Source organism: Castor canadensis, chromosome 8 (assembly GCF_047511655.1).
Source record: "Castor canadensis chromosome 8, mCasCan1.hap1v2, whole genome shotgun sequence".
NCBI lineage: Eukaryota > Metazoa > Chordata > Mammalia > Rodentia > Castoridae > Castor > Castor canadensis.
This window is the reverse complement of record NC_133393.1, coordinates 147,351,464-147,373,427: the sequence shown is the minus strand read 5'-3', so window position 1 is coordinate 147,373,427 and position 21,964 is coordinate 147,351,464. Positions and strand designations below refer to the sequence as shown.

The 21,964-nt window shown below is 51.5% G+C and overlaps 1 protein-coding gene across 1 annotated transcript in view; it reads left to right on the top strand.

Annotated features, from left to right (window-relative positions):
• Cacng2 (calcium voltage-gated channel auxiliary subunit gamma 2) overlaps positions 1-13,885 on the top strand; it is a 101,694-nt gene extending 87,809 nt beyond the window's left edge. The window contains exons 3-4 of the mRNA XM_074084408.1: positions 12,567-12,707; positions 13,231-13,885. Coding sequence (XP_073940509.1) covers positions 12,567-12,707; positions 13,231-13,766 — 677 coding nt within the window. The 3' untranslated portion in view covers positions 13,767-13,885. The remainder of the gene's footprint in view (positions 1-12,566; positions 12,708-13,230) is intronic.
• The last annotated feature ends 8,079 nt before the right edge of the window (positions 13,886-21,964 follow it).

The following is a 21,964-nucleotide window of genomic DNA, read 5'->3' as shown; positions in this document are numbered from 1 at the left end:
ACCCAGTAATACTTCTAGAGCATTTATAACAAGGATCAGCAAACTTTTTCTGGAAAGAGTGAGATAGTAAATATTTTAGGCTTTTTAAGCCTTGGTCTCTGTCCCAGCTACTCAACTGTGCACAAAAGCCGCCACAGACACCACAGACTCACAGGCGGGCCAGCGCCGTGTCCAGTGAGGGTCTGTTACAAAGGCAGACGGCGGTCTGCTCAGACAGTTTGCCAACCCTGGCCTATGAAGTGCTAGTCCCGAACTAGACAGCAACACTGACTTTGGAAAACTGCGAGATGTCAGTTCCTGTCATCCTCTATGAAGCTCTAACCCGGTCGTCCTGGGAGGCTGGAAGACAGGGGTCAATTTCCTAGAAGGATCCCCACACGTACTCCCCACCCACCTTCTTCTGATTCAGAAGCCCTCCCAAGGGCCTCACGTGCCCCCCGACCCCCGACAAGACCATGAGCTTGTGGAAGGCAGGACTGCCCCATACATCTCTGCATCCCAGCACCCAGCACAGGGCCCGGCAGGGAACAGGAGCACAATAAAATGCTTTGCTGACCGAGGAGGAAGTGACCGGATGGTTGAATAAGTGAACAGTAAGTCATGGCTACCAAAAGCATTGCAGGCAACAGGGGATTGCGGAGGAAGCCGGCTGAGGGCCAGAGAGGTGGGCAGAGCAGCTCCCAGAGGTGGGTGGGACTTGGGCCCAAGGAGGAGGGCAGGGCTGCAAACCTACACATCCCACCTGCCATGTGGAAGGCCTGTGAGTGGGGCAGAAACAGCCCCCAGCACTGATGACCAGCTGTCTGGAGACAGACCGATGGGCCTGAAGTTTAGGCCACAGCAGAAGGCGGGGACAAGGGCTGGTTGGGGTGACTCAAGTGGTAGAGTACCTGCCTAGCAAGTATGAGGCCCGTGTTCAAACCCCAGTGCTGCCAAGAAAAGAAAAGAAAAGAAGGTAGAATAGAAGCAGCCTGGGGTGCTGAAGAGCCTACCCCCAACCCTCCTGGGACAAGGTGGCAGCAGAACTGATACTGGGATTCTAGAAGGATCATTCATTCATTCATTCATCCACCCATGGGATATTTACCAAGCGCTCGCTGTGCGCTAGGCACTATTGTCCATACGGGAGCTCTCAGGGCAAGTCCTTCACGAAGGTTGCAGCCTAGTGAAGGAAAAAAGCAATAAGCAATGTCCACACGGTCCCTGCCCTCTGCCCCCGACTCAGTCTCAGCTCTGGGAAAGTTGAGAGTGGCAGCGGATGGGGCAAGGACAAAGGAGGGGGTCACTCAAATAAGGCGGCCATGACAGCTTACTGAATGAAGAAAGGGAAGGTGGTGAGAGAGTTTCCGAGGAAGAGAGTACCTGAAGGAGGGTAAGCAGGAAGAACGCGGCACGTTTGAGGATCAAAGAGGAGGCCGCACTGCACACAGCCTGAGGTTGGAGCTGCAGATGAGTCTCAGCTTGGGGAAGAAATCAGGTCGCCTAAGAGTAATAGGTAGCTTTTCCAATTGGAAAGGGCAGCTGGTACTGCGTTTGTTGGGGCAGGGGGATGATAATAGCGATAAAGGTGGCAGGGAGGCCGGGTGGGCTGCTGCAGCCATCCAAGTGACAAGAGGAGGCAGCATGGATCAGAGCACAGGCAGGGGCCATGGGAGCAAGGTAGGACTGATAGAGCAGAGGTGGCTGTGGTCAGGGCACTGCTGGCAGAGGGCAACAGCTCTGGGTTCCAGAGGGCAGTAGAGGGCTGTGAGGAGAATGGGACGGGGTCTGGAAGGACAGGGATCCAGAGAGTAGAACGGGCTCCGTCACAAGAATCCCCAGAGCCATGACTTCCCAGACCAGGCAGCTGCACTTTGGTCCTTCCCCATGCAGCCTGTCTTGGACACAGATGGGCAGCAGACAGGCAAGGTAAGCTCCAGAAACAGCTGGAGCTCTTGCAGTTCCGGGCGCCGGTGGGGGGAGGGGCAGCCCCGCTGGACTCTGTTTGGACTCTGTTTCCCCTAAGGGAAGGATAGGACCTACACCAACCCTTACTCACAGCACCCAGCCCAGGGCCTGGTGGGGGCATCCGCCTTCTGGAATGGACCAAAGCTGAAGGTGTACAGGTCACTGTTCTCCAGGGACCTGGGTCCTTGGATTAGCATCCTGGCTCTCAGGAGGGACGTGCAAGTCTGAGCTATCCAAGGGCAAGGCCCATTCTGGCAGCCAGTAGACCTACATTCAAGTGTCATCTCGATCCATGATCTGCCTGTGCCTCACCTACTCTCCTCAGCTGCCAAAAGGGACATCACCTACCAAAGAGGACCCCCGTGAGAATAAGGGAGACTCAGACCGGGGGCCTGGTACAGTGTCTAGGAAACATGCTTCTCCTACCACCCCCACCCTAGGCTTTGGAAACAGATTATATTTATTTTTTTAAAAAGAGCGATGGTGAGCTGGTGGAGTGGCTCAAGGGGTAGAGTGCCTGCCTCACTGAGGCCCTGAGTTCAAACCCCAGTACTGCCAAAAATCTATGGCTTATGCCTGTAATCCTAACTACTCTGAAGGTAAAGATCAGGAGGACCTCAGTCCAAAGCCAGTCCAGACAAAAATTTCACGAAACACCATCTCAACTAATAGCTCAGCAGGGTAGCATGCAGCTGTCATCCCAGCTACTTGGGAAGCATATATTGGAGAATCCCAGTCCAGGCAAAGCTCGGCATAAACTCGAGACCCTATCTGAAGAAAAGTAACTAAAGCAAAAAGGGCTGGGGGCGTGGGTCAAGCACTAGACCACCTGGGCCCTGAGTTCAAGCCCCAGTACCATGCACACACTTAAAAACTTCTGCAGGAATTCACAAGTGTTCATTCATTCACTCATTCATTAAGCATATGTTCTTTGAGCCAGTACTGTTTCAGGAGATGGGGACTGAAAAAGAGGAGAGAAGAAGAAAGATCAAATCATGCTCTAATTAAAGGAGAAAGACAATAAATAAATAAATAAATAAATAAATAAGCAAGCAAACACAGGTGTGCAGAGTGCAACGGTGAAAAGAAGCAGGGCCAGAAGGCAGGTGGAGATGGCCATTTTTATGTAGGACAACCAGGGAAGGCTCTCTAGGAGTTCGTGCCATTTGGGGTGGAATGGTTTCTGTTCCTTCTCCACAAATTAGAAATTCTGTGACTGGGCAGGGTTATAGGATTCAGGATAGGGATGGAGGTGGGAGGAGGGGGAAGGAACTGTCAAGCCATTCTTTTCCTTCCCCAAAAGCAGGGCCCAATTCATGCAGAATATGTGCTGGAGGCATTGGGCCCATTTTCCAGGTTCCCAAGTGGCTCCCGAGTTGTTTCTTCCCAGGGAAGCAGAGGCGTGGGCTGGTTGAGGCACATTCGTGCTCTGTCCCTTCTGTCCCTTGAGGTAAGGGTGGGGAGTCCTATGCCCCAAATCACACTGTGTGATGAAGAACTGCACAGAAAAGCTGAACCAAGCTGAGCCCTGCCAGGGAGGCACATCCAGAAGTCTAAGGACTTCTGATGAAGTCACAGCGTCCATGGGCGTGTGGCACTTCCTTCACTTTCAAGTGTGACAATTCACGGAGTCCTCCTTCCTGTATGCCAGGCCTTCTTCCAGGTGCTCCAGAAGGCTGGGAGAGGGAGGGGTCCAACATGACTCCAAGGTTGTGCCTAAGGGGGGTAGCAGATTGGGACTGGGACTCAGTGTTGATGCCTATGGGACGTCCTGTGGCGCAGGCTATAGTCTGGGGTTCAAGAGAGGTCCTGGCAGAGATAGGGGGTCCCAGAGCTGTTAGCACGTGGGTGATGCTTAAAGGCATGTGACTTGATGGACTTGCCAAGGAAATGGTGCTGAAGTGAAGAAGTCCACACCCTCAGCCTCGACATTGGTAGTAGAGGCCAGGAAGATGAGGAGGCCCCAGGGAACAGGCTGAGCAGGATAGCCAGTCAGGTGCCTAGGTGACCCCTGCTCCCCTCGTTTCACTGGCAGGATGTCAGAGGGCATGGCTGGACAAGAGATCGCCCAGCACCTCCTGAGGGCCTGGTGGAAGGAGGGTGCCAATTAGTATCTGAGGGGATGGATGAATGAATGAACGAACGGACAGACGGACGGACGAATGAACGAACCAGCATTCTGCCTCCTCAGATGCCCCAGAGCGTTTAGGGCCCCACAGCCTATCCTGACTTGGAGAGTCCAAAGACCCCATGGGATCCCTTGGTCACCACCCTGGTCCCAAACTTCTGAGCCTGATGAAGGTGTGGCTGGTATGGAGCTCACCACCAGCTCCCCCAGAAATGAATGGTGGTCGCACTGCCAGCCCATGTGACTTGATGGACTTGCCAAGGAAATGGTGCTGTGGGCCCATCCGATGCATCTGTCATCGCGGCCTCTGTCCTCTTCCTCAGCCACCAAAGAGTGAGGAACAAGGTGAGAGTGCAGGTGGTAACCAGAGGCCTCCAGCGTGTGAATGTCCACGCCTCCGTCTCTATGCATGGGCCTGAATCTGTGCTGTGCTGTGTCCTTGGATGCCTGTGTACCTGTGCGTCTGAGTGAGTGTCCAAACACGGGTTTGGACATGGTTGTTTGTGGGGGAGCAGGTCCCTGCGTGGTACATGTGTATTTCTTGTGTTCAGGAGATGGGGGCTAGTGTTTCTTAGTTTTCCCAATGTCATTAGGACTGAGGGAAGAAGGTTCAGAAGAATTTGATTCCTTTTCAGGGTCCTATATTAAGCACCTATCATATACTAAGTCCCCAAATCCACTGTAATGTGCCTCTTGTAGTGCAGGTCTGCGGCGTGGGGTGGGGTCTCCTCATTCCAAACTCAGAACCTGGAGCTGGAAGTCTGGGTGAGGGTTCTGAGACTGGCTGCTGTCTCTTTCACACTCCCTACAGGGGGAGGGAGATGGTGCCCCAGACCCCCCCCACACACACATGTTCGTGCACACACATACACACACATGCACAGAGCAGAGCTGGGCGGCCTCAGTGTAATAACCATACTCTCAGGCCACACTTTCTCTACAGCCAGAGTGAACAGGCACAGCCTTTCCCCTATCCTCAGCCTCACACAAGGAAGGTACTTCTGATTGCAGAGTAGACGCCTTCCCAGGGACTCACAGACCACCTGAGAGGAAAAACAGGCACCCAAAGAAACAGGCAGCCAGGCGCTGGTGGCTCGTGCCTGTAATCCCAGCTACTCAGGAGGCAGAGATCAAGAGGATCACTGTTTGGAACCAGCCCTGGGCAAGTAGTTCTCAAGACCATGTCTCAAAAAAAACATCACAAAAGAAGGGCTGGTGGAGTGGCTCAAGGTTTATTTAGGTCCTGAGTTCAAACTCCAGCACCACAAAATAAATAAACTTAATTTTTTTAAAATTAAGATTAAAAAGAAACTGGCTTTCCAAGGGACACTGCCAGCCACCTGACAGGTGGACATGGACACCTGACTGAGAGGAGAAAGCGGTGGAGGCCAGATGTGAGGACTACCAGGGAATAAATACACCAACCTTGGCCACCAGTAGGAGGCAGAAGAGGAGCATAATGACAAACTCAGCCCGAAGCTTTCCTGCTGACCTCTCTGGGCCATGGTTTCCTCACAATGGGCCCATGGTCCCTGCTCTCCTCCCAGGTTGTGACAAGGTTTAAGTGAGTTGGAATAAGAAGCTCTCTGGGCCACCCCGAGCATAGTAAGCACTCAGTCTGCATTAACTATTATTGCTGCTTAGCGTTGCGGTGCGTGTAAACCAGCAGTGAGCACAGAGGAGAAAGAGGAGGCGGGCTCTGAAGACCAGGCAAAAGAAGCATTGAACAGAGACCTGAAGGAGGTGAGGGAGTGGCGGCTGCTGCAGATACCCTGGGGAGGCTGAGGGACTGCCTGTGCAAAGTGTCTGATGCTGGCCAACTGGGGACAGCCAGGCCAGATGACAGGACCGGCATTTGTGGGTCTCAGCTTTGCTCTGAGATGGGATCCTGGGTGGATTCCTGGCAGAGACAGGGGCTTGCACCGGTGGGCAGGGGAGGTGGGTGCTGAGGGATCGGCTTGGAGACATGATAGAAGACAGGGTAGTGGGACGACTTCTGACAGCCTGGAGACAAGACCACACAGCCAATGTGAGGCCAAGCAATCTGTTCTCTCTCACACACACATACTTTTTGCTACCCATTCATCGTCACTGTCATTGGGTAGCCCACAAAGCCCCTCCCAATGTAGCACATCTGCAAATCTACCCCATTAGAATGGATCAAATCCCAAACAGGCTAACATACATAAAGAGTTTAATACCATGCCCGGAAAACAGGGGGCCTCCCCTGTGCTACTTGTGGTGACGTGGGGTGAGATCCCAAGGATGGGGTGAGATGGCAGCCTGGCCTGGATGAGGGGCCCTGGGGAGAGGTCCTGGGAGCACAGGTCCTGGGGGACCCCATCAGCAATGGATGGGACCTGAGAGCTCTCTTAGTCCAGCCTTAGCAGAGTGTAGATGGAGCCAGAGAGGACAAAGCACCTGCCTGAATGGAGAACCAAGCACAGAGCCATAAGCAGGCCAGGGTCTCCTGACCTCCCGCACCATTCCACCTGCCTGCTGACCCACACCCCCTTCTCTGCCTAACCAAGTGAAGGGAGAGCATGGCCTCTCCATGCTGCTGTTTGTCAGCTGTGTCCACCCTGAAGAAATACTTCACAGCGTGGTGGTCATGGGGTGGGGCCTAAGATCCCAACAGAATTGCCCAGTGAATGTAGCCAAAGGAGGACTACAAAGAATGTGTGGCTCAGGCCACCCCTTCCAGAAGGTAAGAGTTCATTTCCTCCATGGGCTCCTAGGATATTCTCCATGCCAACATGTGCTTTCAAAAGCTTCTACATTCTTTCTATTTAATCTCTGTAAACCTCTAAGGCAGACAAGATTTTCATCCCTGTTACAGTAAAGAAAGTCGAGGCCAAGGTCACACTGGTCTTCCAGAGTCAGGCACCACACACTGGGGTCTCAGCCTTCTACGAGGCCATGGCAAGTCCCTCTGTGTTCATCTGTGTGTCTATGATGCCCACATTTACAGCTTCAGCCCAATCTGCACCTCTGTGCCCTACACCTGACCACAGCTGCTTCCTCCATGCCCCACAGCATAGCCCCAGAGCGCCTCAAACTCAGGATGTCCCAAATCTTGAGCTTCTTTCCCCTCTCCCCTTGATTCTAGGCTGACTCATTTCCAGTCTCCAAAAAAAAAAAATGACTTTTCCAGTCCAGCCTGTCATTGTGAATCCAGGCATTATGCCACCTTCCTCTTTCCCCATAGTCACCCATCCAGCCTTATGTCCCCCCTAAATGTCTCTCAAACCCACCACCCCTGTCCATACCCTCACCCCTACCCTGGTCAACCACCATCTTCTCTCTTGTCCTGTCAGCTGAGTAGCCTTGCCCCTGGGTCCCTGCAGCCACCCTTGACTTGGCTTCTTAAGATGCAAATCAGACCACAATAACCCTGCCTGGTCTAAGTCCCTGGTCCAACATTTCCCATTGCTCCCAGGATAAAGGTAATGCTCTTCAGTGTGACTCACAAGGCCCCTGGTGATCCATGAGGCCCTGCCTGGGCTCCCCATTCCCTTCCACGAGCGCCTTGTGAGCAAGCCTGGTCAGTCTCTGAATGAGCCATGTATCCCAAGCCCTGGCTGGTGCAGCTATTGCCCCCCTCCCACCAGAAACCCCCCCAACACTGCACAGCCTGCCTCCATTCTTCCTTGAGACTTCTCCCCATTCACCCAAAGTGAACTCCAAAATCACTGCCTTGATCCCATAGAAGCTCAGACACACCAGATGACGAGCCTCAGGTGGGGCAGAGCAGTGGTGGGATACTCAGGCCTGGGTTCACAACCCTCGGCCAAATGGCTGAACTTCTCTGTATCTCAGTTTCAGTCTGAACAATGGGCAAAATTAAAGTATTACTTCATAGGGTTGTAATGAGAACTAATGAGTTAATATAGATACAGTGCCTAAGTCAGTGCCTGGCACACGCTAAATGCTCAGTGGACATTAGCCTGTCACCACCTGCCGTGGTGCCACATGGGTACCTTTCTGACAGGTACTTTATCTCAACTCTGTTACTATCTCATGACATGTATCTTCCTCATGAGAACATAAGCACTAGAAAGATAGGGTCCAGGCCTGATTTTATTCCCATTATGTCCCCTTGTCTAGCCCAGAAGCTGGCACAGCAGTGGGCACCTGATTAGTACTTGTTCACTGAATTCATAGCCAATCAAGAACCTGGCAGCCCCTGCTCCAGACCATGTGGTGCTGTCCTAATACAGTATGTGCTCTCAGCCAGAGGGGGCCATCTACAGCAAGCAGACCTACCAACTAATTTTGTAAATAAAGTTTTATTGGAACACTACCACACTCATTTGCTTACATACATCTATGACTATTTTCATGCTGTAACAACAAAGGTGAGAGATAGCAACAGAGACCATATGGCCAGCAAAGCCAAAATAGTTACTATTGTCCCCATCCAGAAAAAGGTTGCGGGTGCCTGTGGTAGGTGTTTGCAGTTCTTGAAGCCAAGACTTCATGGGGTTTCAACAGGTTAGTCCCGGAAGTCATTAGGACATGGTCTGGCACAGGAGAGGCTCTGCAAATGTAAGCAGGCATTGTGATGTGCTATATGCTTGCTCCTAGGAGACCCACAAGTATATGCTCATTGAATGAATTAGATGTTTCTGCTCCTTCTGATTGATTTTGGTATTGAGCCCACACCAGGCTCCATGGCAAGTCAGGACAGTGTAGGAAGTTCTGTTTGAACTGAAGAGGAAGGAACCTCAGAAATATCAGACTTGTTGTCTGAGTCAGGTGTGGTGGTGGTACTCACCTGTAATCCAGCTACTGAGGGGGAAGAGGTAGGAAGATCACTGACTGAGCCCAGCCTGGACAAAAGCATGAGATCCTATCTGAAAAAAAAAACTAAAAAGCAAAAGGACTGCAGGGGAGGGGAGGGCGTGACTCAAGTGGTAGAGCACCTGCCTAGCAATCATGATACTCTGAGTTCAAACCCCAGCACAAGGGTAGGCATGGAGAGTTGCTGCCTGTTACTGTCACCTTCTAACACCAGATATGGCACGGATGTTTCTCCACTTAATCCTTATAACAGCACCTCTCCAGCTTTCATGTGTGTACAGATCTTGTGGGCATCTCATTCAAACATCATTCAAACATCAATGCCCATTCTGTAGGCCCAGGGTGGTGCCAAGGGCTCTGCATTCCTCACCAGCCCCCCGGGACACCAGTGCTGCTGTCCTGTGGGCAGCCTGGAGCTTTCCAGCATTCCTGGGAGCTAGATATTAGTGTCATTATCCCCACTTTACAGGATGGGAAACCTTGTCCAACAGTCAAACAGTAAGTGACAAAGTCAGGTTTCAAACCTAGATGTGACTAACTCCAAAATCCCCTTTCGGTCTGTGACACTGCCCAGCCAGAAAGCCCTCCTTCAAGAGGCACCTCCAAGGCACAACTCCCCTCCCTCCACACACACATACATACATACACACCTGCTTGCTCTTACACTGGCTTGGGCTGGCCCCTGCCAAGTCTAACCTCCTGGGTTGGGCACTGGAGAAGCTCTGCTGGCCACATAGGCTTCTGCTGAGTGGCCTGCTGGCTGGCCCTCTTCAGAGCACAGGTGGAGCACCTCCCTGCCATTGCAGCAGTTCTGTCTCCTCCATGTGCTTTGCTGACTGGTCCATGCCCACCCCACCCGACTCCCTCCATCTTGTCCACACACATGTGCGCACATGCACACACGTGCACATGCATGCACACTCACTCACATGCACGCACAGAATCCCAGCTCCCTCCCTATGCTGACAGAAAGCTGAGCTGGGGCCCTGGATTCCCACAGATGGAGGAGCTGAGCTGAACATCAGGCCCTGGGCTGCCTCTGAGCCAGTCCAGCACTGGGAACACAGGCATGCTGTGGATGGGAACAGTCACTGTCTCTGCTCCTTTGAGCAGCCTCTGCTGCTCCTCAGAAGTCACACCACACAAGCCCTGTTTCATTCCTAACAGTGGCATTTCCTTTCTGCTAGCCAGAAGCCATACTCACACAGAGATGCCACAGCCATTAAATCACCTAACAGTCCACACCCCCATCTCACACATGGGAAAATCAGAGAGGAGGAGACTCTCCAGACCCTTCCATGCCCTCCCTGGAAGCCTCACAGAGAAAGGCTAAGGGCTGATCTGGGTTCAAAATCTGACTCACAAATGAGAGCCCTTGGCCAAGTTACCTCTCCTCTTTAAACCTCAGCATTCCTTTCTAACTTATGGCAGAGAACACATCTTGAGGACAGGATGAAATGATGTTTCATGTGTACGTTAGGTTTCCAACAGAGTGGGTGCTTGATGAATATTCACTCTTCTCCTGAGTCTTCACCAAGCTCTCACCATCCCCATGTGCCTGTAAAGATGAGGAATAAATGTCTGTGAGCTGCGTGTGTCTGCACGGGAGTGTGGCAGTACCTGGGATGGGGATCAGGTTGTGGGCAGAGCACACTAAGAGGCCACCCCACCAGCAACCGGGGAGGGAGCAGCACTGTCCCCGTGGTGCTAAGACTGCAGAAAAATCCCTGTCCTCAGCGTCTGACCTCTGCTGCTCTCCAGGGTATACTGCTCTATTCTTTTTCAAATCCCCCACCAAAAAACAAGTCCTGTCACCCAACAGCAGCAGTGAGCAGTTAGACTTTGCTGCAGGTGAGGGGAAAATGAGGTTCCCACATCCCACATGTCACAGCAAACTCTTTTAGAGGATTCTACACTACCTCTCACACAGCCTTCTCAGTCATGCAGTCACCCAAAGGGACAGTACAGAGATAGAAGGAAGCCCCTATTCCTGGAACCATCATCTCCAAATCCCTGGACTTAGGGCCTCATGGCTCACAGGACCTGGCTTCCTAAGAAGCCACTGAAGTGACTCCAACATTTGAAGCAGGTGTCCTTTTCCCTGCTCTGGCCTCCAGACCTCGCCCCTGCCTGGCCACAGCTTTTGGACAGGGAGTCCACCAGGGTCCTGACGTCACTCACTGCCTATTTGAATTTGGGTGGAAAAAATTTTTTACTTTACAGAGACACTTTACGGAGGTCCCCACACCCTGCCTCTCACTGGGACACTTGTCCCTCTATAAGGAACACACCCAGCCTGGCCACAGTCAAGCTGCCAACCCTCCCCTCTCCTGCTCTACCGTTTTCCTTACAATATTCTGTCCTTCTATCCTGTTTGTGGTCCATCCTTCCAACCTTATCCCGAGGCTTCTTGGGTTGTTTCTACTTTCTCTTTTCTTTGAAATGTGCCTCTTTCTTGCTCTTTCTTGACCACTTCGAATTTATTTGGCCAATGAGTTTGTGTTGGGAATCTCCTGTGTCTTTGAACAGAAAGAATGAAGAGAAAAAAGGCACATGGCACCTATGGCTTATTTATAGTGGAGATAAACATATAAACAAGCGTTTAATAATCTAAATACCATGTGTTGCCCCAGCACTTTTTTGTAAATACATTACCTGAATCAACTCATTTGATCCTCACAGCAATCTTAGGAGGCAGGTACTCCCTGTTTTACAGGTGAGGAAACTGAGGCACAGAGTGGCATGATAAATTTCTCAAGTTTAAATGGCTAATAAACGCCTTTTCAGGTTCCAATCCAAGCCATGAGATTACACCTAACCACCACACTACACTACCTCTCAATGGGCTCATGCGCCCCAAAGCACAAGGGAGAGAGCTAAAAACTTTGCATGAGGAAGTCAGGGAAGGCTTCACAGATGAGGGAACTTGGAGCTGCGTTTTGATGGAGGAATACAAGTTTGCTGAGTAAGGAACAGGAAAGACATTCCAGTAAGAAAGCTGAATATGTCTGAAGTCTGCAGCATGAAATGACATTGTCAGCTAGGCAGCAGAGGCTCAAGCTCGTAATCCTAGCTACTTGGAAGGCAGAGATGAGGAGGATAGCAGTTTGAGGCCAGCTGGGGTCAAGAGTTTAAGAGACCTCCATGTCAACCAACAGCTAGGTGCTGTGGTGTGCACCTGGCCTCCCAGCTGTGTGGGGAAGCAAGAACAGAAGGATCACAGTCCAGGCCAACCCAGACACAAAGCAAGACTGAATCTCAAAAATAACCAAAAAAGGCTGAGGATGTAGCTCAAGTGGTAGAGTGTCTGCCTAGCAAGTGCAAAGCCCTGAATTAAAACCTCAATACCACCAAAAAAAAAAAAAAAAAGACATTGTCAATGGGAGTTTTGCTGTGGCTGAACCAGAGAGAACATGGAGACCAGGAAACATAAGGCTGGATGGGGACAGAGGTCAAGACACACAGGGCCCTGTGGACTCACCAAAGTACTGGAGCTCGGACCTGAAGGTAGTGACCCAGAAGGGCTGTGAGCTGGGCAGTGGCTCTCCCTCGCTGCCTCCTTCCCTCCCTGCCTCATGTGGCTAAGCAACCTGGACCCCGAGCTGGGTCCATGAAGCCCCTGCAGCCTGCATCCCACAGTCTCACAATCTCGACCTTCTCTCCCCCCTTGGCCTTCTGTGTTCCACAGGGGCGGTGAGGGCCTCGAGCATCTTCCCGATCCTCAGTGTGATTCTGCTTTTCATGGGTGGACTTTGCATCGCAGCCAGCGAGTTCTACAAGACTCGACATAACATCATCCTGAGTGCTGGCATCTTCTTCGTGTCTGCCGGTAATGGCCACTGGGCTGGGAGGCAGGAGTCCGGGCCCAGCGGGGGACAGAAGGGAGCACCCAACCTCAGGACTAGGAGGACTGTGGGGGGAGGGGGAGGCATCTCTAGTCCTGGGACAGGCTGAAGGCTGTCACAAGGGAAGGTTGAACAGGGATCCTGCTGGGAGCAATGCTCTCGCCCCTCTGAGTCCTCCAGGAACATCCCCAGACCCCCTCCCACCACCTGCAAAAGAACTAGAATCCGGGACCTTCTCAGGATAGTGGGCCTTTGCCCACTTGCCCTCTGACCCCCAGCTGCAGTGAGGCTATGGAGAGGGGACAGGGGAAGGTGGGCGGTAAGCGATTCCTATCCTTATCATTTCTCACTAGCTGTAGGATGTCTCTCTCTCCTCTGTCTCTCGGAATGAGAGTGTCACCTGCTCATGGAAACCCGGAGCTGGAAAGGCCCAGGCAGCTGTTCTGCCCAGCAGCCCACCTCCTCCTGAATGCTAACACTCCTTCTTCTCCCCACCCCGTGCCACAGGTCTGAGTAACATCATCGGCATCATAGTGTATATTTCAGCCAATGCCGGAGACCCCTCCAAGAGCGACTCCAAAAAGAATAGCTACTCCTATGGCTGGTCCTTCTACTTTGGGGCCCTGTCCTTTATCATCGCCGAGATGGTCGGGGTGCTGGCCGTGCACATGTTTATCGACCGCCACAAACAGCTGCGGGCCACTGCCCGCGCCACGGACTACCTCCAGGCCTCCGCCATCACCCGCATCCCCAGCTACCGCTACCGCTACCAGCGCCGCAGCCGCTCCAGCTCGCGCTCCACCGAGCCCTCTCACTCCAGGGACGCCTCGCCCGTGGGCATCAAGGGCTTCAACACCCTGCCGTCCACGGAGATTTCCATGTACACCCTCAGCAGGGACCCCCTGAAGGCCGCCACCACGCCCACCGCCACCTATAACTCCGACAGGGACAACAGCTTCCTCCAAGTCCACAACTGTATCCAGAAGGAGAGCAAGGACTCTCTCCACTCCAACACAGCCAACCGCCGGACCACGCCCGTCTGAAGTCCACGGCCACGCGTGCGCGCAGGCCAAGGCCGAGCAGAGGAGGAGGAGCAGGCGGCGGGAGGGACCGGGGACCCCGGGAGGCCAGCCGCGGGCGGGGGCGGGGGACCAGACCACCCACGGGAGACCTTCCAAACGCAAAAAAAAAAAAAAAAAAAAAAAATCAACAAAAACGAAACAAAAAAAAAAAAAACAAAAAAAAAAGAGAAAAACATAACAAGTAAATTAAAAAAAAAAAGAACAAAAGTATAAGAGGAACAAAGCAGCAACCCACAGGCAATGCGGGAAAACATAAACGAGCGAAGATTAACAAACTTTAAAACCAAGCGAGAGGGATAAAAAAAATTAAAATAGAAAATAAATCTAAAAGAAAATGCATGATTTCCCATGTACCATTATTTTAACATTTAATAAAAACCAATTTAAATGAAAAACTAACAGGGAACCAAGATAACAATAAAGAAAAAAAAATGAGAAGGATGGAAAAAGAAGAGGGACGTTCTCAGTATTTCTTAGGGTTTTCTGTTGCCCTTCTTTTCTTTTCTTTTACCTGCGGGGAGAGTTTAAATGTTCCCTTTAACCCAAGCGGGCCCTGCCTCCCTGGGAAAGTGGGGGTGGAGACTCAGGGGCCCCAGGGCCAGGGGGCGTGGTCACTGCCGTCCCTGGAGCCCCTGGGAGGGGCCCCAGGCGGCTGGGGAAGCTCAGTGGCTGCAGAGCTGACTCCACCCAGCACCGATGGGGCATTTTGTAGGCCTCCGGTGACCCCGAGCCCTTGGTCCCCCCTGTCCGTTAGGTGCCTAGAGGGGGGGATGTGCTTGGGGCTGCTAGTCCCAGGTTCCCAGTCCTTAAAGGTCCTTAGCCCACTGTGATGACTTCCTAAGCCTCGAGGAAAGGGAGGAAGGGAGATGCTGGAATCCTGGAATCCTCAGGGGGAATCTTTTGGGGTCACCATCCCCAAGCTCCTGTCCTTATGGTCAGGAGACACCTCCTGGGGATATAAAGCAGTTCTCCCTTCTCACCCCTCACTTCAGGGCCACCCATGACCCTGAGGCAATGGTGGACCCCCAGACTCATAGGTTCCCTAGCTCCCTAGGAAGGGGTCCTTGGGGGTCCTTGGACTCACTAATGCCCCCTCCAGGCCCAGTGGGTCCAACTCTGACACTGCAAAAAGGTTTCTTTTTACAAAAGAAAAAGGAAAAACAAGTGGTGATTTTTTTTAATAAAAAAACCACAGACTATAAATAAATGTAAATATATAGTAAGTGGATTTACTTGCAAGAAATCAGATAGTATTTTTCTTTTAATTCTTTTCCAGCTTTAAACTGTGAAAACAAAAAAATGGGGTGGGGTGGGGGACTTAAAATTTAGCAGGGAACTTGTAAAGACAAAAAAAAACAGAAAACAAATATATAAATCCATTTAAAACAAAAAACAAAACCCATTGTGAGAGATGTGAGCTGGGCATAGAGCCGGAGGGAGAGGAGAAAGGCCCCAAGAGCTATAGGAGGTGTGCTTGAAAGGTCTCTTCCTGCTAGCATAAAGGCACTGCTGATGGAGAGAGAGGAGCCCCACATCCCACTCCCACCCATGGTCACACACACATCCACAGCCCTCTAAGCCCAGCTCTGCAGTCCCTCAGGGGTCACGCGTTCAATGTGACCCCTTCTACCCCATCCGCAGCCAGGAGTGTGGCTCAGAAGAAACTAGCTCACAACCTCCAAAGCCATGGACAACAACCCAACAACTGCACACCATGCTCCTTCCTGCCCTCCACTACACACATGCATGGAAGGGCACAGTCTAGAATCCAGGACAGCATTCAGGACTTCCTTGCTGTGTGACCTCTCTGGGTCTCTGCTTCCCCTTGTGTAAGCATGTGGACAGACCCAGACAAGCTCCAAAGGCCCATTCTTGCTCAGTGTATCTGTGATTTTTAAGATCTGCCACCTGCCCAGAAAAGATGCCCAGGATGACCAAAACAGCTGCCATGGAGCTCCAGGGATATTGAGAACATTCCCAAGACATAGCAGTCTCTCTCTCTCTCTCTCTCTCTCTCTCTCTCTCTCTCTCTCTCTCTCTCTCATCACACACACACACACACACACACACACACACACCACACCTCACATGCCTCCTCACTGTGCTCCCCAGCCCCTGTTCCCACATCCAATGTCAAAGCAAAAATACACACATGTGAGCCAATGTATCCTGCCATTAAGACAAAGGGAAAGGACACAGAGGTCCCCAAAGCCACTCTTCATTTTGTGTCCTTTCTTTAATGCTATAACCTGGTCATAGAAAGTGGAGGAAGTTTCCTTGAGTGAAGAGATCAGCCACCAGGGTCCCTCACTGTCTTTGGGGTCAGTGAAAAAAAAAACCCTCAGAGGTTTGTGGGAAGGAGTAAAAGATTCCCTCTATGGAGAGGAGAGTTTTAGCAGAGTGGGTCCCCCAGGGAACCCCAGTCCAAAGCTAAACTTGCACCCAGACTAAAGTGCAGGGCACCCCTGGTTTCTCTCCTTTCTTCCCCAGAGCAACAAGAGGCAGTTCAGACAACAAAATCAACAGTTTTCCCAAGCAAGAAATTCCTAACCCTGCCCAGGCTGCCAGCAGCAGCCAGCCTCTCTAGTTTGCTACTCTGGAGCCAGCCTGCCCTGAGGGTTCCTAAGCTGTCTGGAGAGTTGAAAGAGGGACTGAGAAGGCTTCTTAAACTGGCCCATTCCTGGCTGCCCTTCCTGTCTTTTGTATACAAAAGCAAAGTTCTTTTCCTAGTTCATCCAGCAGTTGGAGCCCAAAAACTCTGGCCCCTGCCAGCCTAGGCCAGAATGGCAGGGGAGGCTGTGGGCCCTCAGGCACAGTGATGAGGACTGATTAGGTATGGTGGCCACTGAACATCTCTCAAGACTAGGCAGAAATGGCAAGCTATCCCTTCCCACTCAACCTTAAACCACCACCCCACCAGACTCCAAACCTGAATGTCAAGACCTAGGGAGAAGGGAGAGGTTCAAGAAGACAGTAAGCGAGCCCAGCTCCCAGAGCCCTGGAAGTGTTGGGGCAGCATCTGTGTTTCTTTCCAGTCTTAGGCCTGGGCCTAAGACTGCTTGAAGAAGGCCTTTCAGGTGTGGAGTGACACCAGTGTGCCAGAAAGGGCTAGGGGGCCGGGAGGGCAGGGCTAGGGTGGGGACCCCAGGGCGCTGCTTCCCATAGTGGATGATGGCTTATGTTCGGCTCCAACCAGTTCAAGAAAACAAGTTTCATTTTATTTTCTTGGTGGGTTTTTTTTTTTTTCAGACTGTTAACAGAAAAAAATTTTAAAAAGCAGAAACCTAAAAAAAAAAAAAATCCTGGTACATGAAATAAAGATTTTTTTTATAGCTTGGTCCTCACTTCAGTGGATTTCTTTAATTGCTTTCCCAACTCTTGGCATCTCATTTGAAGCAATTCTAAAGCCACAGTTCTCAGAGTTGGAAGATAGAAGGCTTAGATGTCATGCATCTGAGACGTGTGTCCCCACTCCCAAAGTTAGGAACTCCCTCTTAAATCTTCCTCACTGATTCTTGCATGCTTCCAGTGAATAGAGGGTCATCTCACCCTGTCAAAAGCAGCACTTAGTAGCAAAAGTCTCTTCCACACAATGTCAATCTACCTCTTCCTTCACACCTCTGAACCTTTGTAGCATGACAGCCACCCCCAACCCCTCATCCATCTTTGATCCTCACAGCATGGCTGCCATGAGATCACTCTTTTAAAACACATCAGCCCCACTCACCCTCCCAATTGTCCTCCAGGTTTCCGTTTTGCTCATGAATGTGTGCAACTTGAAATGGGCATGACCTTGCCTGTGTGTTCTGAAGGCTCCTTAGAGGGGACCATGGAATGGCAGAAGAATGGGGAAGGTCTTGCAGGGGTCCCTGGGACTCTCTCAGCTTGAAGGGATAGGAACGACGAGAGGGGTTGCAAACCAGGCAGTTGGAGCCTTGTCATTGGGAGAGAAGTCCCATTTAATGGCAGCTGGAGAGCTAAGCCATCACTTCTAGCCTTTGCTGCCAAACTGCCAGGGTCAGCTAATTGAAGAGGGGTTTTAAATGCCTCTGAAAATGCCTTGAATACATTCAACCTAGTTCATTTGAACTTTGAAAATCTGTGCTGTCAAGTAGGATGAGCGGGTGTTTCAAAATCCAATCAAGACCTGGAGAGCAAACCCAAACACTCATCTGTTGGCAAGTTATCAAAGGCATCCTCCTCCCTCCTTCTATCACCTCCCTGTACCAACCTTCCCCATACCTTTCTGAATTTGTTACCCTTGACCCAGAAGCTCAGGTAGACACTCACAGCACACATCATGACAAACAAGAAGGAAAACAGGAAGCCAAGACAGCTTGTTTACAAGGGAATCATCAGGATGCAGTGCTCTGGAAAGAGTAAAATTTCCATCCTGCCCCACTGACATCTGCCGCAATGAGGTCTCATTAATTAAAGTGGCTGGAATTCACTGGCCTGGTTATTTTAATATTGTCATTTGGAAAGCCAGGAGAGTAACCTCTGGGGGAATCCGAGTCACCATAGAAACAGCCTTGACCCATCGTCCTGCAATGGATCCTACCAAATGCCATGGACCCAGTCCTGATGCAAAGCAGGGCTGATGTGAGTGGGTAGAAGTGGGGGTCTCTGGGAGGAAAACCCTGTCTAAGATCAGGGTAGGGAGTTGTTGAGCCAGGGTCCCTGGGTTGGAGAGAAAGTTGATGAGAACAGAACTACATGGATCTGAGAGGAAAGAAGCCTGGCACCACAAGATCTGCAAAAGTCTACTCTAGAACTGACTCCCTTTCAGAACTCCCTGCTCAATTCAGCCCCAATCACTGTGCCCATGTTGCCAAGCATCCACAAATCCCAGTCATCCCCCTCTAGGCTCACCCTGAATATTTGGGGGCTGGAGACAAAAGCGCCCAGGGAGGTTCATCTAGCATAAAGCTAAATGTCAACAACACACATCAGATAGATCTTTGGGACAATCTCAAACACTAAGTTCGAACTTCGAATTCTCACCCTCTTCTGAGTTCTGCACCCGACAGTGAGGGCAAGGGTCAAGCCTGTGACCTTAGCCTCTTACCACCAGCCTATTTCCTTCTCTCCCAGTTCCCAGCTCCACTCAGCCTATGTGGGACATCTCCCACTAGGGGGACGCACATCTAAGGTCCCCAGAACAGCCATTCTTCAGCCAGCCCTTCAGCCAAGCCAACAGTGATCTCAGGAGGACAGATGGTGGTCAGCCATGGAAGCTGGCTCGGTGGGACCCTTTGGGCAGAAACCTAGAGGAGGAGACATCAAAGAGGGGTCTAGATGTGTGGCTTAGGGTGAGCTCATCCCCTTGGCTGCTGGTCTACTCCTCCCATGGTCTGAGGGGGGCAAAAGCAGAGTCCCCTAAGGCCCAAAGCCCACCATAGGGGCCATCTCACTGTCTAATGGCATCTCAGCCATCTAGCTTTTGAATGAATATCACAACACTCAGAGCCCAGCCTTCAGGCTCTGGTTCCAGAGAGTCAAGAGACAGGGCCATGGAGCCCAGAAGATCTGTCCCTTACAGAAGAAAGTCCCAGTTGGAGAGGAGAGAGTTCAGCTGACTGGCTTCAGGCAAGCTTGGGGCCCCAGCCTTTGGATCCCTCCACCCTCTCTGGTCACTCCTTCTTCCTCCCCTCCATCCAAGCACCAGGCTGTTTCCTCCTCATGTTCCTCTGCTCCACCCACCTCCACTCAGAGCACTGCAGGAGAGGGCAGGAGCTGTCTCGGTGTCTAAACCTGCCTAACAAGGAACATCAGTTTGGATTGACTTCCAAGCAACATGGAGGAGTTTGGCTGGTGGCCAGTCACCTTCTGCTTCACTAAGGCACTGCAAAGAAGCATATCTGAGGCAGCGTGCAGACTCCTCCCAGGACCACCAGAGGAATAACTTGGCCCTGTCCATCACTTGCCACACTATCACAGACACAAATCCCAGGCCCAGATGTGCTGGCCAGTTCCTACACTCCTGCAGGCCAACTACCTGCATCTCTTCCCAGCTCCACTATGATGCTATCTCTGCAGCTTGAAATGACCATGGTGGAGTATTCATACCAAGGAAATGGGCAAAAGCTACAATTCAGGGATTTTTTTTTTTTTAATAAAGAGCTAATTGTAAAAAACCTTTGCCAGCACACCATTGTCTTAATCTGTATGGAAACTTGTGCATACAAGCTCAGTCATGCACACCTTAGAGACACATCCGTGCCCCAAGGCATATGTGCACGCGTGCATGTCCACCTGCGTATTCCCGTATTCACAAATATACATGCACACTCGCACACACATGTATACACTCTGGAATTAGAGCCCATTCCTTCCACCAAGGACTGAGCTTGCCCCCAAGAGCATGGAGATGACAAGGAGGTGGGCTTTCCTGCAGGAAAGAGACATGAACAGAACAGCAGAGACTTACAGAGTAAGGTGATGATGCCATATTGAGAAGAGGGGTGCAGAGAGGAGGATGTTTCTGGGTGAGGATGCGTGTGGGTTGCACACAGTTCCCCGTACTCCTCATCTATGTGCACTCAGGGCCATCTGTGCACAGATGTGCGCAGGCAGGTTCAGGGGTGCTCACTATATCACAGGTGCCCAGATCTATACAATACGTACACCAGATGTCAAGTGTGTGCTTCTGCATGTGTATTGACACATGCTCCCATCTGTCAGGACCAAGGGACATGATGCTGGGTCAGATCTTATCTTCTGAACTTATCTCCAGGTACACAGAGCCCTAAAGCAGTGAGTGGACCTTCCCTTTCCTCTCTCCCTCCCTTGCTCTCCTTTCTCTCTCTCCCTCTCTCAGAATCTCTCCTAATCCTGATCTTTTTTAGGCTCCCTCTTTCCCACTTGTCTCCTCTGGTTCTTGCTTGCTTTCTCTCCTCCCTGTCCCAGAGTTACCCATTGTCTCTTCCACCTGCCTCCATGTACTGTGCCACTGTGGAAGTGTCCCAAGGGGAACAAGGAGTCCATAGTGACAGGCGTTTCTCTCTCGGTTGCCAAAGTGGGGAAGGAGACAGGCCCACTGACAGGGCTCTGAGGCAGCCCTGTGAGAGGAGACCAGCGACACCAAGAGGTAGCAGGGAGAGGGGGGAGAGGAAGAGAGAGGCAAGCAAGCAACCCTTCCTTGGGAAGTCTGCCATGACCTGTCTCAAATGGTGTGAATCTCAACATTTCATGGAGAGATAAGGCATTCAGGTATGGAACTCAGGCCCCAACATCAGGCAAGATGGAAGTAGCTGTGGGGGTTGGAGGGAGCAATGGAAAAGGGTGGGACTTGAACTAAACCAGTTTCTTCATGTCACTCTTATCCTAGCACCTTCAATGGCACCCCAGTGCCTGCCCAGTAAAACCTTTGAAGCCCTCTCTGCTGGCCTTTGTCTATCCATCTTGCCACAGCAAACAACTGGAATTTGTTGAGAACCACTGTGTTCCAGGCACTGCCAAATCATATGTTATCATAGTTCTATTAAGCAGGTGTTAGCATCACTTTCACACAGATGGACCCTGAAGCTCAGAGAGGCACAATGGTACAGGAGGTAAGAAGGTGGGCTATGGAGCCACTTTTCCAGGGTTCAATTCCTGACTCTCACTACATACTTGCAGCATGATCTTGCATAAGTAATCTAATCATTCATTGTCTGGTCTGCAAGATGGGGAGAATAACAACAGCAGCTACCTGCAGACACATAGTTGTGCCCAACATGGTAACACTAAGACACAGCCCTGCCAGTCTGAGTCAGCATTCAGTGACTGTGCTCATGGGACCAAGATTGGCTTGGAACATGGCAGAGCTGGGTCGGTGGGAGACGGGGAGCAATCTGAGTCCAGATCCCTGGCTGAACAGAATCCACTCCTCTGTCTGGCCTCCCACTATGTGCACATACATATGCAGAGGACTCCCAGGCCCCCTGATGGCTGTACAGCCCCTTCCAGGCAGGGCTCACAGGTCTGGGGGATAGAGGCAGTGCAAGATTCTGAGCTGTGAGTGCCCTGAGAGTTAGGCCTGGGCCATGGCCACCTCCTTCTCATGCTAACCCAGCTTGGGCTCCAGCCACGGAGACCCCCACTGGCTCTTGGGAACACTACAGGACCATGTTGATGTTCATTCATTCATTCATCCATCCATTCTGCTCCTATGACAT